At 49.9% G+C, this 16780-nt stretch overlaps 1 protein-coding gene across 1 annotated transcript in view; it reads right to left on the bottom strand.

Moving 5' to 3' along the window:
• SCARA5 (scavenger receptor class A member 5) overlaps positions 1 to 16780 on the bottom strand; it is a 136300-nt gene that overhangs the window by 34696 nt on the left and 84824 nt on the right. The window contains exons 5-6 of the mRNA XM_077811450.1: positions 11308 to 11388; positions 5940 to 6038 (exon numbers count right to left, since the gene is read on the bottom strand). Coding sequence (XP_077667576.1) covers positions 5940 to 6038; positions 11308 to 11388 — 180 coding nt within the window. The remainder of the gene's footprint in view (positions 1 to 5939; positions 6039 to 11307; positions 11389 to 16780) is intronic.

The raw sequence follows: 16780 nt of genomic DNA on the forward strand, positions 1-16780 counted from the left end.
GTCCAGGGGCCTCTTATAGTGGCCAGATCAGATCAATTGATTAGTCTAAGCCCAGAGCTGGAAGAGGCGTGAGATCATGAGACACAATTTATCATATAGGCCCCAGCAGCCTTATTGCCCGGCAGCCCAGGACAATCAGAAATCAGATCCAGGTGAATTTAACCTAATCACTTACTGACCAGTGGGAAAAGTGCTGTCTCGCCCCTACAAACCCTGGGTGTGCTGGCCAAGTGACATATCCCATGTGAGGCCGACAGTGAAAATTAGTCTTTCATTAACTCAGGCACCAGACTCTAAGAACATAAGAATGCATATTGGGACTGACCAGTGGCCAATGCCGGGTGCCCCAGAGGGAATGAACAGAACAGGGAATCATCAAGTATCCAGCCCCTGTTGCCCATTCCTGGCTTCCCTACCACGATGAAGATCATATAAGAACCTGGGTGGATGGACAGCAGAAATGCATGACTTTTCCCACCTTGCTTGTTGCTCTACTCTGACAACCATGTTTGCGATCCAGCCTGACCTTGGAAAAAGTCACCTTCCTGTCCACAGCCCCAGCCTGATATGCGAACCTTGGAGATAGACTGCTAGGGTCTAAGATGCATTTGGCAGGTAGATCAACATCTATGGAGCCAATGTGAGTGGGGGAAATGAACAATCCCCATTCTCTTATTTCTGCAGGAAGGAGGCTGATTCCTAATGCCCTGGCCATCAAATTAATGTAGCTAACGAAAACTCTTTACCCAGCAGCCAGACCGTACACTCAGAGCGTGAGTCCCAGCTCAGGGCAAGTAGCAATCTCTATTGACTGGTTTAAGCAAATGAAACGATCTTGACAACAGAGTTCACTGTAAAGATGATGGGACAGGGGTTGAGACTGTCTTTCTTACGTGGGAAGAGGAGTGGAAGAGCAGGCCGTAAAAGAGGAGAGACCTTTTGAAGGAGTTTCGCAAGCATCGTCTTGAACATGAGAAAAGCTTATCCCGCCGTGAGAAAAACAAAACCCGTCTGGTTTGGCAGTGTTCCCAGATCATAGGCTGTGATTCCCAGTGTAATATTTCCCGACAGGCCCACGCCGAAGTCGTTAAGTCACATACAGGACGGTTTAATGTATTTATTTTATGTGTGCAGGTTCAAACCGCAACTCTAATAACATTGTCCATCCAGAGAATGTGATTCCTTATTGGACCCATCTCTTGGATAGCAATAGGCACTCCTTCCGCTGGGCAAATTTTGTTTTCACGCAGACTTTGGCCTTGAATGGGTCAAGTTGGACAAACATTTACAGGGCCGAGGATTCAAACATTCCCTCTCTCACTCACACACACTCACACATTGGCATGGGTGTGCAGGAAACATGTGTGTTTAATAGCATACTCCAGGGCTAAGAGGGGGAGTGTTTGCCTAGGACTGAAGTAAAGGTTAATTTGCTTAATGCTCTTTGCCTGTCAAGCTGTTATTTGGCAACCGTCGATGAGAAAAATCTACCGTCCCCTCGTCTCTGAAAGGAAAGAAAACCACAGACCACAACTATAATGTGGGTTTGGCTGGGGGATGCCAAAAAGCAGGTTGTGTGATTGGCTTCCAGCTGCTGCCACCCCCCTCCCCAAGAATTGCAGTGCTCTTGAAAAAGATGCAGGGCTGTGATGATCATCTAGTCCAGCATTTCTCAAACACGGGGTCCCAACCCAAAAGGGGGTCGCAAACCTATTGTAGGGGAGGTCGCGGTATTGTCACCCTAACTTCTGTGCTCTCCGGCTGCCCAGCTCTGAAGGCAGCACCGCCCGCAGCAGCAGTGCAGAAGTAAGGGTGGCCTGGTATGGGGAGGGCAGTCACATTTTTGGGGTGGGTGTCGTCACAGCCTGAAATATTTTCAAAGGGGGTCCCAGCAAAAAGAAAAAAAGTTTGAGAACCCCTGATCTAGTCTGACCTGCTGCAGGACACAGGCCAGTGGTTCCTGCATCAAGCCTGTACCTTGTGACTGAGCTAGAGCGGGATGCCCACCAAGCCTGGTGAGTGACACCGCTGGGGATGCTGAAGCCCCATGTCCTCAGGGACTCTACTCATCTCTAAAAATCCTGGTAAGGAAAACTGTCAGCGGCTGTAAAACAGAGACAACAAACTGGAGCTACTGCAACCCACACATTTATTCTCTTGTTCCTTCAGCTTCTCATCTTCCCTTCTTCTTTCCTCCTCCCTTTCGGCACCAGTACATCCTGCGTAGGGCTAGGCCCACACTTTTGAGGGCCCTGCTGTCTGCATCAAGCCATGTGTAGGCTGAGAAGGAAGCTAGCTGTGTTTTTCTGCACATACCCCAGAGCCGGCTCCAGTCCTGTGCCCACACAGACATACCAGGGCTTATGGGTTCTTTGTTCTTTTCCAATGAGAGAGAGCCCTGGACTAATAACAGCAACTCACAGTGTCAAGTGCTTTCCGTCTTCCAAGCACTGCACAAATACTGTCTATTCACCCGGGAGATTTGAAGAGCCAATTGTGCCCTAGGAGCACAGAAACCCTTTGAAGGCAAGATGGTGCCGAGCAGAGGACATCTGGGAGGCCAATGCAGAGAGCAGATTCTCCCTCTTGAGAAACCAGGTTGGTATCTGGTACGTGGCCACCAAAGTTACCGTGGTGACAATGGGGTGGGGTTGCCACTCATTCCACGACTTATAGGACAGGCTTTGATTTTGAGGGTCATGATCCAGGCATCCTGACATATCTCTGGGGCCAAAGCAGCGTCATTTGGTTTGTGGCACAGATGGAACAAGGCAAAATCGTGGTGCCCCAGATCTGCCTTGAAGAGCTGGGAGCCCTTCTGCATCCTTCTTGTTTTGCTGTTGCATGGCATTGAGAGACAAGGGCTCTCTGCCCTCCTGCTGGCCCTGCCCTTTGGGTCTGGAATCCCACCTCTTCTCACATGTTTGCAGGGTGCCGACAGGGACAGCATGCCCCTGTGCGGAGGTGCATGAGTGTCAAATATCTCCCTTCCCAGTGCTAGCATGCTGCAGCGCACCATGGGGGCCACGAAACATGCACAGTGCTGCATAGTCAATGGGACACATCCATGCGGCTAAACAAAGTTCCAGCCGGATGCATCTCACCGATATGATACCGGGAATCCCATGACCTTATTTTAATGAATCCATGGCTGCATTTAATGACAATGCCCACATCGCAGTCACCAGCTCAACTGCACACATGCAACACTGGAAGTAGAACTCAGGACTGCCTCTGCAAGCTCTCACTCCCCTCAGACTCCAGATGAAGGAGAATTTCTGTTAGTTCATATAATCGTAGAAGGTTAGAGTTGGAAGAGACCTCAGGAGGTCATCTAGTCCAACCCCCTACTCAGAGCAGGACCAACCCCAACTAAATCATCCCAGCCAGGGCTTTGTCAAGCCGGGCCTTAGAAACCTCTAAGGGTGGAGATTCCACCCCCTCCCTAGGTAACACATTCCAGTGCTTCACTACCCTCCTAGTGAAATAGTGTTTCCTAATATCCAACCTAGACCTCCCCCACTGCAACTTGAGACCATTGCTCCTTGTTCTGTCATCTGCCACCCCTGAGAACAGCCGAGCTCCATCCTCTTTGGAATCCCCTTCAGGTAGTTGAAGGCTGCTATCAAATCCCCGCTCACTCTTCTCTTCTGCAGACCAAATAAGCCCTGTTCCCTCAGCCTCTCCTCGTAAGTCATGGGCCCCAGCCCCTAAGCATTTTTGTTGCCTTCCACTGGACTCTCTCCAATTTGTCCACATCCCTTCTGTAGTCCACATCCTTGTCCACATCCTTCCTAGTTGTAGTAATATTAGTGCTTATATCCTCTATGGGCCATGAAGAGAGGGTGACAAGAACAAATCAGTGGGACATCTTGCCCATGATGAGCCCATTGCGGACCGCTGAATATTTACCTGGCAAACAAAGACAAGTCAACTTAACCAAGACATACTGAGTTATTGAGGAACGGAGGTGCTGTTTCCACCCCAGAGTGCAACCAGTTCCGACTCACCCTTATAGGAGGGAAGTCAAGGAAATTCTTTTGCCCGCCCATTCCCTGGCTGCAAAACAACCAGTCCCGAGGAATTAATTTCCCCCTTGTCTACAGAGCATCAGAGATGGAGAAGAGCTAGTCAGTACCATCTACTCCGCTGTCTGCTCTTCTTTGGTTTGCATTATGAGGATCTAAATATGCAGGACACCTTCTTTACCTAGGGCCGCAGCTCTGAAATCTTTGTGTGGCTTCCTCTCCACTCAGCAATGTCACCCATAAATCTCTCTTCCCACATCTCCTCTCTTTGGGACAGAGCTTCCTAGAGCTGCAACTTTGCTCGCTGACAATCTGGGGGAGTGGTGTACCCACCAGGAATGGTTCCTCTTACAAAGGTGGCATGAAACGAGGGACAAATGGAGGAACTGGTCCTTCCAATGGACTGGAATGATGCTGGTGGTAATTCCTGCAGTGCTGAACTACTACAGCGACATACATATTTGAGAGTAGACAGCTTGATCCAGTCCTGAGGTCCATCTAATGCAGTCTCCTATCCCTGACGGATGTATAGAAAAGCTGAAAGGTTTCATTCTCTGTGGTACTTTCCCCACTGTGCACCAGGTGCATGTGTGTGATTCAGAGTGAGAGGTATGTTAAAAGAAGACACTTGTTTCGTTTTCACAATGCACCGTTAACCTGGAGAACTCACTGTCACAGTGTATTATTGAAGTTAAGAGCATAGTAGAATTCCTAAAAAGTTTAGACATTTATATGGCTATCATCTGCAGGAACAGGACAAAAAATGTGTGAGGAATATCAACCCTCATGTTTCATAGTAGAAGCCCATCAGTATCTGCCTGGGGTCAGGAAGAAAGTTCTCTTCAGGGCAGGTTATTCCATAAGTGTTCACTGGAGGGTTTCTTTCACCTTCCTGATTTCTATTTCTATTAAGACACCAGACTAACTGGGGCTGTATGGCAATTGCTCTGTTTCTGTGTTAGGAGTTGTCTATTTGTATGAGAGGCATATATTGCATGCCAGTAACCCTGCCTGACCACCTCTCCACACTTCATCCCTCTGGGGTTCTTATGCAAAGCAGGAAATAGCAGGCTTCACTGGGAACTTTCTGGGGGTGCACCTGGCTTGAAATGACGATGCTTTCATTTTCTGCACCTTTAAATGTCTAAGTGCAGCGCCTAACTGCAGAGAGAGCAGCCATTTTGGTTTTTAGAGCTGCTGTAGAGTGTTACAAAGACACACACACACTGTGCTCCCCTCAGGGAGACTTGACTTTTGTTCTTTCTTGGCTACCATAAGCTAAAGTAAACGCTGTTTGAGTCAGAAAGTGCATGTTTTGGAAACATAACCATTTCTTACGGGTGTTTTTTAAGTTTACAGTATGCGATTTTTTTTAGACAGCCTACCTACTCATTTGCTCTGCTAAAATAGGTACATAAACTCTAACTATACCATGGCATCAAAATAATGGTTTACACTCCATGATCTCACACCTGTTTTTAACCTGGGATATAATGAGACTCTTCAAAACCACAAGAAACCAAAAAGAAGTGGCAGAAAAAAATACTTGATATAAGGCTAACTAGCGGGCGTGCACGTGAAAACTCCCCTCCCACCCTGAGGGATGTATAAAAAGCCTGACGCAAGTCCAGACGCCCAGGGGTTGGGTGGATCCTGGCCCTGTTTTAGCCTTCTTCATCCCAGGCCTCTGAATGGCCTGATTCTCAGCTCCCTCCACTCCCACCGAAGCTGAGGGGGAGCGGCAGGGGCTCAGCACCACTAATTAACAGGCCCTATATGGGCACATGGGAGATATCGTCTCTCGTCTACATTTAACCAGCAGGTGTGACCAAAGCCAACACGCCTCGGGAAGCCCAGACAGAACCAAGAACCCACATGCCAGGCACCTGGAGCATGAACTCTGAACAGTACCTTTGAATCCCCGCATCCCAGTAGAGCCGGATGGGCCGAGGTCTCCCTTGTCTCCTTTCAGGCCGGGTGGTCCCAGAGGCCCTCTCTCCCCAGGGAGCCCTGGATTGGGAACGAACAACAGACAAGGTGTTGTTATGACAGCAGGAAACCAAACCGGCGAAGAGCGGTACCCGGCGTGCAGGCTGCCTGAGTGCTAACTGGCTCTGCTGGGCCCACCTGGCAGCGTGAGACCAACGAGAGGTGCACCCTCTCCATCCCGCTGTCCTGCTAAACCAAATCCCCTCGCTGCTCCAGGCCGATCAGAACCGAAGACGGGCCTGCACTACAAAGCTCACACACAGACGCCTAATTCCCCAGTGTTCAGTGGGGCTCTGGATCCAGGCTTCTAGTCTGGGCCCAAGCCTAATCAGAACCGCCACGGTGAAGAACCCGTTGGTACATCTACAGCTCAAGTTGCAACATTTCAGGTGCCTTTGTGGGGGCTCGGCTTGGTGCAGAGCGACCCAGCCAAATGCAAAAGGGCAGCCTCCCTGCAGGACACCACAGCATGTGATGGGAGCAGGGCGGCTACTTGCTACCTGCTCCAGAATCCACAGGATGGCCCAATCTCTTGGGTCCGTCCCACAGCATTCCTAAAGGGCCTTTAAAGAACCCTGAACTGACTTAGCACTGGGCATCATGTCCCAGTCTCATTGGACTTTTCCCACTAGAGTTGATACGCTCCTCTGAGAGTGCCGGTTACAGGGAACCAAGGCATCTTGACGCCATCCCTCCTCGTCACGCTTGCCTGTGCCCTGGCTGGCTGTGTGACCCCCGGCAGCTCACTCAGGGAGATGCATGTCCTGTGCAGAGGGATAGTACAAGGACTATTCACCATCTGTGGGTGAAAGTGGGACTTAAGCATTACCTGGGCCTTGTGCTGGTCTCTCTGCATGGGTGAATTGAACCCTCAGGGCCCAGTGCTGTGGCCAGGGAGGTCTCATAGACTCTAAGACCAGAAGGGACCATCATGATCTTCTAGTCTGACCCCCTGCACATCGCAGGCCACAGAACCTCACCCACCCACTCCTGTAACAGACCCAGAACCTCTGACTGAGTCACTGAAGTCCTCAAATCATGATTTGAAGACTTCAAGTTACAGAGAATCCCACATTTACACTAGTTTAAACCTGCAAGTGACCCAGGCCCCATGCTTCAGAGGAAGGTGAAAACCCCCAGGGTCTCTGCCAATCTGACGTGGGGAAAAATTCCTACCCGACCCAATATGACAATCAGTTAGACCCTGAGCATGTGGGCAAGACCCACCAGCCAGACACCTGGGAAAGAATTCTCTGTAGCAACTCAGAGCCCTCCCCAGCTAGTGTCCCCATCTCTGGCCATTGTAGATGCTAACAGAAGTCACGGATGACTCATATGCCATTGTATCATCCCCCCCCCCCACAATTTATCCAGCTCAGTCTTGAACCCAGTTAGGTTTTTTGCCCTCCACTGCTCCCTTTGGGAGGCTGTTCCAGAACTTCACTCCTCTGACAGTGAGAAACCTTTGCCTAATTTCAAGCCTAAACATATTGATGGCCAATTTCTCTCCATTTGTTCTTGTGTCAATATTGGCCCTTAACTGAAATAACTCCTCTCCCTCCCTGGGGTTTATCCCTCTGTGGCAGGGGTGGCCAACCTGAGTCTGAGAAGGAGCCAGAATTGATCAGTGTACATTGCCAAAGAGCCAGAGTAATACGTCAGCGGCCCCCCATCAACTCCCCCAGCCCAGCTCCCAGCGTCTCCCCCTCCCTCCCGATCAGCTGTTTTGTGGTGTGCAGGAGGCTTTGGGGAGGAGGGGGGAGGAGTGCGGGCATGGCAGGGTCAGGGGAAGGGGCAGGAAAGGGTGGAGTGGGGGCAGGGCCTGTGGCAGAGCCGGGGGTTCAGCCGTGAGCACCCCCCGGCACATTGGAAATTTGGCACCTGTAGCTCCAGCCCCGGTGTCGGAGCCTAGACAAGGAGCCGCATGTTAACGTCTGAAGAGCCGCATGGGGCTCCGGAGCCGCAGGTTGGCCCCCACTGCTCTGAGGTATTTATAGAGAACAATCACATCTCCCCTCAGCCTTTGTTTGGTTAGGCTAAACAAGCCCAGCTCCTTAAGTCCCTCTAACAAGGTAGGTTCTCTATTCCTCTGATCATCCTAGCAGCCCATGTCAATGGGAGTTTTCAATCAATGCCAGAGGATACCGACTAGGCCCTAACCCTTTCTGCGCTGCATTCTAGGGACATCATAATTCTTCCCCCATCCCACGGCAGGCATGGGGCTTCAGGATCTGATTAGTTGCAGCTGTCTGAGTGGGGGAAGGTGCTATGCAGAAGGGGAATTAATGCTGGCCAGCTAGCCTTTTACATGCTTCCCCTGCACCCCATCACAAGCTGAATTCCTTTCTAAACCCCAGGCCATGGCGGTGCCGTGGCTGGGAGAATTTCTTTGATCCTGTGTGAAAGACAAAGGAGCCAGCAACGGCGGAAATGTACATGCAAGTTTCAAAACTGACACAAATCTTAAAGAGTTAACAAACAAAAAAAGCAGCAGCAGCCAGACAATCCATTTGTGATGCTGATTAAACCCAAATAAAAACAGCCATTAATCTGTCAACGAGCGTGCAATAACATGGGTAGCCATTGCTGACAAGCTCTTTAGTAGAACAGATGGGTTTTTCTGCCAGCTTGGCTGGTTTTACAGTCCCACTTGGGGCAGGGGAGTGTGTCTTACAAGACCATCCAGCCTAGCACACACATGTCATCAGCAAGGCTCGAACACAGGGCTTCTAGCACCACACCCCATGCCTTTAAGCATCGGAGCTATAGGAGGAAGGCTAGCAGCAAGTCGCAGTTGTGGATCCAGCCACTAGAGGGTGACAGGGATGCACTCAGCCAACGTGTCACGTGGCTGACATGGTCAAACCCAACCTGTCCTCTCCAGGCGAGAGACGAGTATTTGCAGCCAACTGAGAGTGACTCTCTCATCAGATGGGGAGTGGGATGAAACAGAGAATGTGTTGGCTGACTCTGTGTGTGGTGATGGATTTTGGGATTCTCTACACCCCAGCAGTGCCACAGGGTGCGGGGAAAGGAGAGTCATTTGGATATTGTCAGTGTCTTGGAGTGTAAATGGGATTAGATGCCTAACCCAGCGATTCTTCTTCACATGCTCAATGGGAAACTGTCTGATGTGGGGGGTGGAAGGACTTCTCTCCCATGGTGTCCTGACACACGGAGGGAGGTCCATGAAGCTTTGTAATAGTCTCCCAATAGAAGGCGTGGAAGCCCCATCACGTGGGATGTTACAAAGTAGGCCAGACAAAGCCCTGGAGAATACCCTGGAGGGAACAGCCTTGCGTTGCCCGGGAGATAAACTGCATGGTCGAATAGGCCTTTTCCCCATCTGACTTCTCCAGGTTGTTTTATGATACTGGTTGTGCCACCTACAAGACTTGCTCGCAAATCTGGAATTCTAGATTTGGATCAGAACTAAAAAAAAACACCCCCAAACTTTGGGTAAGTTTGTATCCACCTGGGCCGGTCCCCAAACGGCTCAGAACTTTTGTGGTCTGATTCAGCTTGGTTCTGGGAGTTCCGGGCCGCTACAGATGTCTGTCTCAGCCCCTTTTGACCTACACACAGACTTCCACTTAGATAGAAAAACATGCTTTCCTTTTGTTTTTAATTGAATTTGCCTTGACAAACAATGGTTTAAATTAAGGGGGGGGGGGAATGTTTCCTGAAACTTGGAAAAGTTTCATGTAACCCCTAAGAAAGGTCCAGATTCCCAACCCCATCAGGATCTCAAATTCCCATTCCCCAGCACTTCAGGACCCCATGTGCGGCTGCTTCCCGCTGCCTTTGGTTTTACTTTGTTTTTTTGCTGATACTAACCCTTTGTTTCCTGCCTGCAAACCCTCTGCTTAGAAGTTAGTGGTTTGCTGGAAATGTCAATTCCACTAAACCATGCAGCGTGTGGCTATGAAAGGAGCAGGTGATCAGATGCTTAGTTTGTTTACATTAAATTGCTACTCCAGTGAATGAAGGCGGCATGGGAGGATATCAAAGGACCACTCTGGCAGACTATCAGGCCCAGCAACTATCCCAGCAAGCCATCAGCACTGCCGGAGACAAAGGCTCACCTTGCATCTCTGAGCACGTGGGGGTGTCCATAGGAATGCAAAGAAGCAGGAAATTTGTTTAGCTCCATACCCAAATCACGTTGTTAGTATGGCAAAGGCATCACAGCGTTGGACAGCAGTGACTGGCTGATGACGACTGATGTGTCACTCCCCCCCACCCCAGAAGCGCTAATTCCAGGAGCGGCTCGAGGACCTGGGTACCCTCCCTATCTGGGATGCCTGTGAGTACGGTTGACGGCTGATTGCCACCTGAAGGCCCCCATGAGCCTGCCCGCTACATGCCAGCTCTAAGTCAGTGGTCACTCTATGGAGGCATAGTGGGGCAGTACACCTAGTGCACCGAAAGGAAGTTAAACTATCCCACCCAACCTAGCTTTATGGCAGGAGAAAGGGGATCGGATTACAGAGGGGAAAGAGTTCAAGAAGTAATATGGGCTGAGTTTCCAGGGCGGTGTTCTCTGGAAGTCAGCCTCTAAGCATGCACAAGATGGCTCAGAAGCCTGGGGAACAAGATCGTTGCTCCAAAGGATTTGGAATGCTGCAAACGACGGGGAGAGGAATTGTCTCGGGTGACATAACCAGGGGTAATAATTAGCCCTTCTGTAGTGTGTTTTATCCAGAGCTCCTCGAGGTGCTTGTTTCAAGGAGGGCTGGCATCTGTACCCTGAGTCTTACAAGTGGGGAAACTGAGGCACAGAAAGGGGCAGCAAGTTAGCAAGGTCACATGGCAAATCAATGGCACAGCTGGGAATAGTACTCCTTGATTGCCTGTGGAGCTGGTGTCTGGACCTCTAGGTCACATTGCAAGACCACTTGCTAGGTCTGGGGCCCTACAAAACCACTCAAAGGTAGTCATGTGTTGTAACACTAACAGAACAGAATTAAGCCAACAATAAAAATTAGGCACGTAGGGGAAAATGTCAGGACAATGAGATCTCCTAGTTTACGGATCAATCTCCTAAAGATTGTGATGGAAACTCCATCATCTGAGTCATTTAAAACTAGACTGGACAAAGTGCTGGAGAATCGACTCTGGGAAACAAACCTGTATTGGCTGGAGGGATGGTACCCAATGCGTCTTGCTCATCTCTTTGTTACTGCTATTTATTATTTGTATAGTGCTAACAGTGTGCCATAGCCCATTGAAGTTGATCGGCATATTTCCTGGAGCAATTCCTGTGGGCACCTAGTACATAGTCTGTTACCTCTTAGTCCAGGTAAACCCGGAACTCCAGGCTCGCCTTCCATTCCTTCATTGCCTTGGTCTCCTTTTGGTCCTGGAGGCCCTGAAATATGACACGTAAAGATGGTTAGTGGCTCTTTAGACAGAGCAGTAGCAGCAGCAGATGGACACATGCACACCTTTGCCCTTAGCTGTCGATTATTATTTAGCAAATGCCCAGAAAAGTGTAGGAAGTGCCTAATGGACATGGATTAAAGGCAGGCCCCTGTCCCAAAACATACAAGCGCCATGACTGAGGTGAAGTTTGCCAGGTGCCTTCTTCCCCGATTCATGGATTTCAAGGCCATGATCATCTCATTTGACTTTCTGAATTGCACAGGCCAGAGAAATTCACCAAGTAATTCCTGTCAGAGGTGCCTGTTTAGAGATGGTCAAAATTCAGAATTTCCATCCCAGAAGAAATTCTGACAAGTCAAAATTTCCTTTCATCCCAAATTGGAATGAAAAGTCAAAATTTCATCATTTTCTGTAAACATTTGCTTCGGAACTATTAAAACCTCCAATGCAGGGGAATCCTGTCTTGGATTTCATCATAACAGATAAAGAGGAATTGGTCACAGAAATAAAAACAAGTGGTAGCTTAGGTACAAGGGATCACAATTTGATTACATTTGTTATGTGCAAACAGAGTAAAGTCCAACCGGTAACGCATCTAGCTGGCGATTTAAAAGCAGCAATTTCACAAAGCTGAAACCAATTATGAGCCAAATCAGTTGAGAGAAAGCATTTAAACAGAAAAATGTGAATGATAATGAGGAACTGTTTAAGAATATTTTATAGATGCCCAAAAAGACACAATCCCACAGGAGAGAAAGAATGTTACACTGCTTTTAAAACAACAACAGCAACAAAAACAACTGGACTTAGAAGCAGAAAGAAGTGAAAGCAGCTATCATTTTTTAAAAAAATCATATATAACAAGTGGAAGAATGGGACTCTTGACAGTAATGACTCTAATCAGAAACTAGGAATAGGAGAAAATTCGTAAGGGAAGCAAAGAGGCACAAGGAGACATCTGTGGCTAGCAGAGTTAAGGGTCCTTAAAGTATAAACCAGTAATGCCAGGTTTTACAGGGGAGGATGAAGGGCGGAGCTATGTCTGGTATTAAAGGGGAGGATGAAGGGCGGAGCTATGTCAGGTGTTAAAGGGGAGGATGAAGGGCGGAGCTATGTCTGGTATTAAAGGAGAGGATGAAGAGTTTTTCAGTGAGGTGAGAAAACAGCAGCTCTGAAGGCAGGACCTTTGCTTGCTCGCTCTGTGGCTTTCCAAGTTCTCAGAGAAGGGAGATTATGACAGCAGGTGCTCTGGAAGCTTCTCCATACACACAGCTCTGCCAATGTCCCTCAGTCCTGACCTGTGACCTCCCTTTCCCCCATAATTCCAGCTCTGCTGGTGTCACTCAGTCTCATCCACAGCCCCCCCGCTATTCCAGACCCGAGTCTCTAGTTCTCTCAGGACAGGCCCTGAACATAGACTCGTCCCCATTGCTTTGGTTCGTGGCCAGTTTCACTCTCGAGCTCTGCTGCCCTAGCCCTATGGTGCAATGCCTGGGCTGCGAATGCCGCAGGGGACCAGTCCTTTGTTCAACCCAGGATCTCTTCACTGGATTTAAAATCAAAGCCAACCCTGGAAACGTTTCTGTTTGCTCTTGGGGCTCTCAGAAAAGTTCCTTTTCTGCATTCACAGAGCCTGCACTGGGACCCAAATTTGACCTGCATGTCCCTTTCCGGCCTTCAGTTAAAGTCTCTTCACTTCACAGGGGCCCCAAAAAGCAGATCCCGAGCCAGGAAATACCTAGAGAGAAGGCTCCAAACCATCCCATGGCTGAAGAGCTCTTACGCTTGCACTCAGCTGGCTCCAGCGTGGCTGGATTCAAGGTCCCTCACGCAGCAACTGCTCCATAAAGTTCCACATGGCCTCGCGTTACAGGCGCACTGGAAAATAACCCGAGCCAGGGCCCCGCCTGACTTCCCTTAAGCCGGAGAGACACGTGTGTGCTTTTCCCCAGGGGCATTGCAAAATGGATCTGCATTGCCCCTTTCACACCAAAACCTACAGCTGGTCCCCACCCCCTCCACTTCCATCACCTCCCCCCACAACTATCCAAGCTGTGCCCCCACATTAGTGAGAACGGGGTGTTGGGGGCAGGATGGTTTTGTTAAGGACAGTTTCCATGTGTTCAGAGCCACCAGCTTGTTTTCATCCCAGACCCTCCCCAGGGGCGACAATCAAACTAGCTTAATGATTTTAAATTTAAAGGGCCTCAGTAAATTACAGGTTTAAGATGGGGGCGGGGGGCTCACTAATGAAAGCCAGCAACCGTCCGAAGCTGTCTGCCCGCAGTTGGCAAAGACTCCCCACACTCAACCGCTCCCCCACCCTCCCCACACACAAAGGCAGGAGTTGGTCTTAAGACCACGCAGATGGTCACCTGTGGTGCCCCCATGCCCTCCTGACACCGAAAGAGGAAGACAGTGGACAGTGGACAGTGGACAGAGCAGACCAAGGCCCTTGGAGGGGGGGAGGGGACCGGAGGGATGCTCCTAAAAATGCTGTAATGAGCCCTTGACCACTAGGCTGCCCATGAAGGAATCCCAGAAGCAGCAGGGATAGAACTCAGAGCCTCCTGCTTCCAAAGCTACCTGAACTAAAGGGAAATCTTCGATTAGCTGCCAGCAGTCTAGGATCTATGACAAAGGCCTGGGAAGTTCTGACTTCGTCCAGTAGAGGGTGCACGCACATACACGCCCACCAGTTCACGGCTGTGTGTCCGTCTGATCAGCAGTACCACTGGCAAGGGGAAGTCCTCGTAAAAGGAGAAGGCGGGGCAAGGAAAGAGGATAAGGAGTTTCAGGCTGATATCGCCTGCAGCCTATAGGTGGAAGCATTTGCCAAGTAAGGTAAAGTTATAAGCGAAAGCAGTAATAGCCTCAAAGCCTGTAAGACAATAGCTTAGCCAAAGTCGAAGCCGTAGCAGGCGTTTTAGCACGAGTAGCTGACTGGGAGTAGCTCTAGGATCTCACAAGACAGAATGCTGCCATGAACAAGTCTGACGAAACTCTCGGCAGGTAACCGCAAAACACCAGCTAATGCTAGTGTGGGATATTTTAGGATAGGAACATGGCACAGACGGTCAACCACAAGGATGACATGGTAACCTAACTGCCATCTAGGCAAATGAGCTTGCAGTAAATGATATACTAGCCTATAAGGAGATGACACGCCACATTATTAGGGTGAGACAGTTTAGATATGGACCACAGAGGCCAAACATCCTTATGAATATTCATGGTGGCCACAGAGCCCTATGATAGGGCTATCCATGGCTCAACCCACTGGGCTCTTCTTGGCACGTAAGAGATAGAACCATGCATGGATCATCTGTCCCATCCCTTTGAAGCCTCTGCGAGGGATGGTGTGAGTACATGGACGCTCGGAGCGTTTCGTATTATCTCTGTCTTCTTTGCTGGATTGGAGTGTTTGTGCTTTTGCCAACCGTGCTCATAAAAATATTACAAGGGCAGAGAGCCTTGCCTAAGTGTGACTGTCTCTGGCAAGCACACGGGAGTTCTCGTAATAACTCATACTTCTGGCTCCAATCACAAAGCAGGACCCCACCAAACGACAGTGCTAACTGGCATTTCTAATTGATCAATATAACTAATACACATCAACAGATCAGACAAAACATCCACCCCAAGATGATGAGTGCTTTTCGGCCAGACATCAGAAGTTTACATGTAAACTACACAGGAATCTCAGTCTCCCGTTAAAACTCTATTTGTCACCAGAAATCGGGGGTGGGGATTCATAGAGTCCTAGAAATGTCGGGCTGGAAGGGACCTCGAGAGAGGTCATCAAGTCCAGCCCCCTGTGCCGAGGCAGAACCAAGTAAACCTGGACCATCCCTGACAGGTGTTTGTCTGGCCTGTTCTCAAAGACCTCCCAGGACGGGGATTCCACAACCTCCCTTGTCTTACATACAATAATATTTGGCCACTCAAAAGCCACTATCGCTTGAGAGAAAAGGCTAACCCCCATAACTCTCCGCCGTTGGAGAGCCAAAGTCCCACATGCTGCCAATGGGGGTTACACCTAGACAGGATAACAGAGCGTGCTGCAAGCCAGGCGTAAGGGGCATTGGCAGGACGGCGTGTGGGGAGCCCCGGACTGGACTAGCAGGTGGGAGCCTACACATCACAGTTGAGTGGCATTGGCCAAGCTGGAAGCGGGGCAGACCAGTGGGGACACAGATCAGGACTGAGGTGCATTGGCGGAGCTGGGAAGAGGGGAGGGTGAGAGACTGGTACAGCTGTGGGGGCTGCAGAGCAGGACTGAGGTGGCCTCTGCCCAGCGTTATTAGTAGCCTGTACTAATGGAAAAAAACACCAAGCCAAACTCATCCCTTGTTTAGTCAGACTGACTTCAATGGAGCTACACAAGGGATGGATTTGACCTGAAGTTTGTACAATGATTATTTATCATTTCTATTACGGTAGCACCTAGGAACCGTAACCAGGGCCCCAGCGTGTACAAAGCAGTAAGGATTTGGTCTTTGGTGTTCACAGAGCCATAGTCTCCGATTTTTAAGGACAGACGTTGGATTTGTCTCATGCATGATCAGTTCATTTATAGCAGAGTCCCACTCAGCTGCCAGTCAGAACCCTTGCTGGATGTGGGTGGATTTAAAATATACACGGGGCTTTGGATGAAGACGTTCTGTGGGGGAAGAATCTGGTCATCCACACACTAGAAAATCCTCTCTCGGCCATATCTAACAGAGGTTCCAAACCACTGTGCAATTAGGACCGTGATGCTGTCTTGTTCTCCTAACGGCCTGGGAATGCCAGAGCCCCGGGCAGCCTCGGCTCTGTATGGGGTGCAAGTCACCACCTAGGCAGGAGGGCTCCCACCTCCCCCTTCCCCAACTGGGAACATTGGCTGCATTGAGCCGAGGACAGGCGGAGGGGGAGAAAGCCCTTTCGGAAGGCGGCTCGGCCAAGCAGGGCGGCGGGATCGTAAATTACCTGATTCGCAGCACGCTGGCGATGACAGCGAGTGGGAAAGGGAGAGAGCGGGAGAGCTGGAGATCCAAAAATAAAGGGAGTGGAGGACGAGACTGCCAAGAAAGTGTCAACCCAGAGGTTGGCCCATCTGGAGAGAGTTTGCTGTGCTTGTATTCATCACAGTAACACACCCTGTGTGTCAGGATCCATCCTGTCCTCAGCCACAACCAATCCCTCAGGCAGGGGGGCAAAGCCACACCTAAAGAGGCCTGCAGTGATGCTGGAGGGGCAGGTGCACAGCCTTATGTCTACACAGCACACCTGGGCTCTGACCCATGTTTAAGCCCAGATCCACCACACACCATCTACCATGACCATCCACACACAAAGCCCACTGACATGTACCTGCATCCTCTCAGAACACAGGC

The sequence above is a fragment of the Eretmochelys imbricata genome, chromosome 3, assembly GCF_965152235.1.
Source record: "Eretmochelys imbricata isolate rEreImb1 chromosome 3, rEreImb1.hap1, whole genome shotgun sequence".
NCBI classification, from domain to species: Eukaryota; Metazoa; Chordata; order Testudines; family Cheloniidae; genus Eretmochelys; species Eretmochelys imbricata.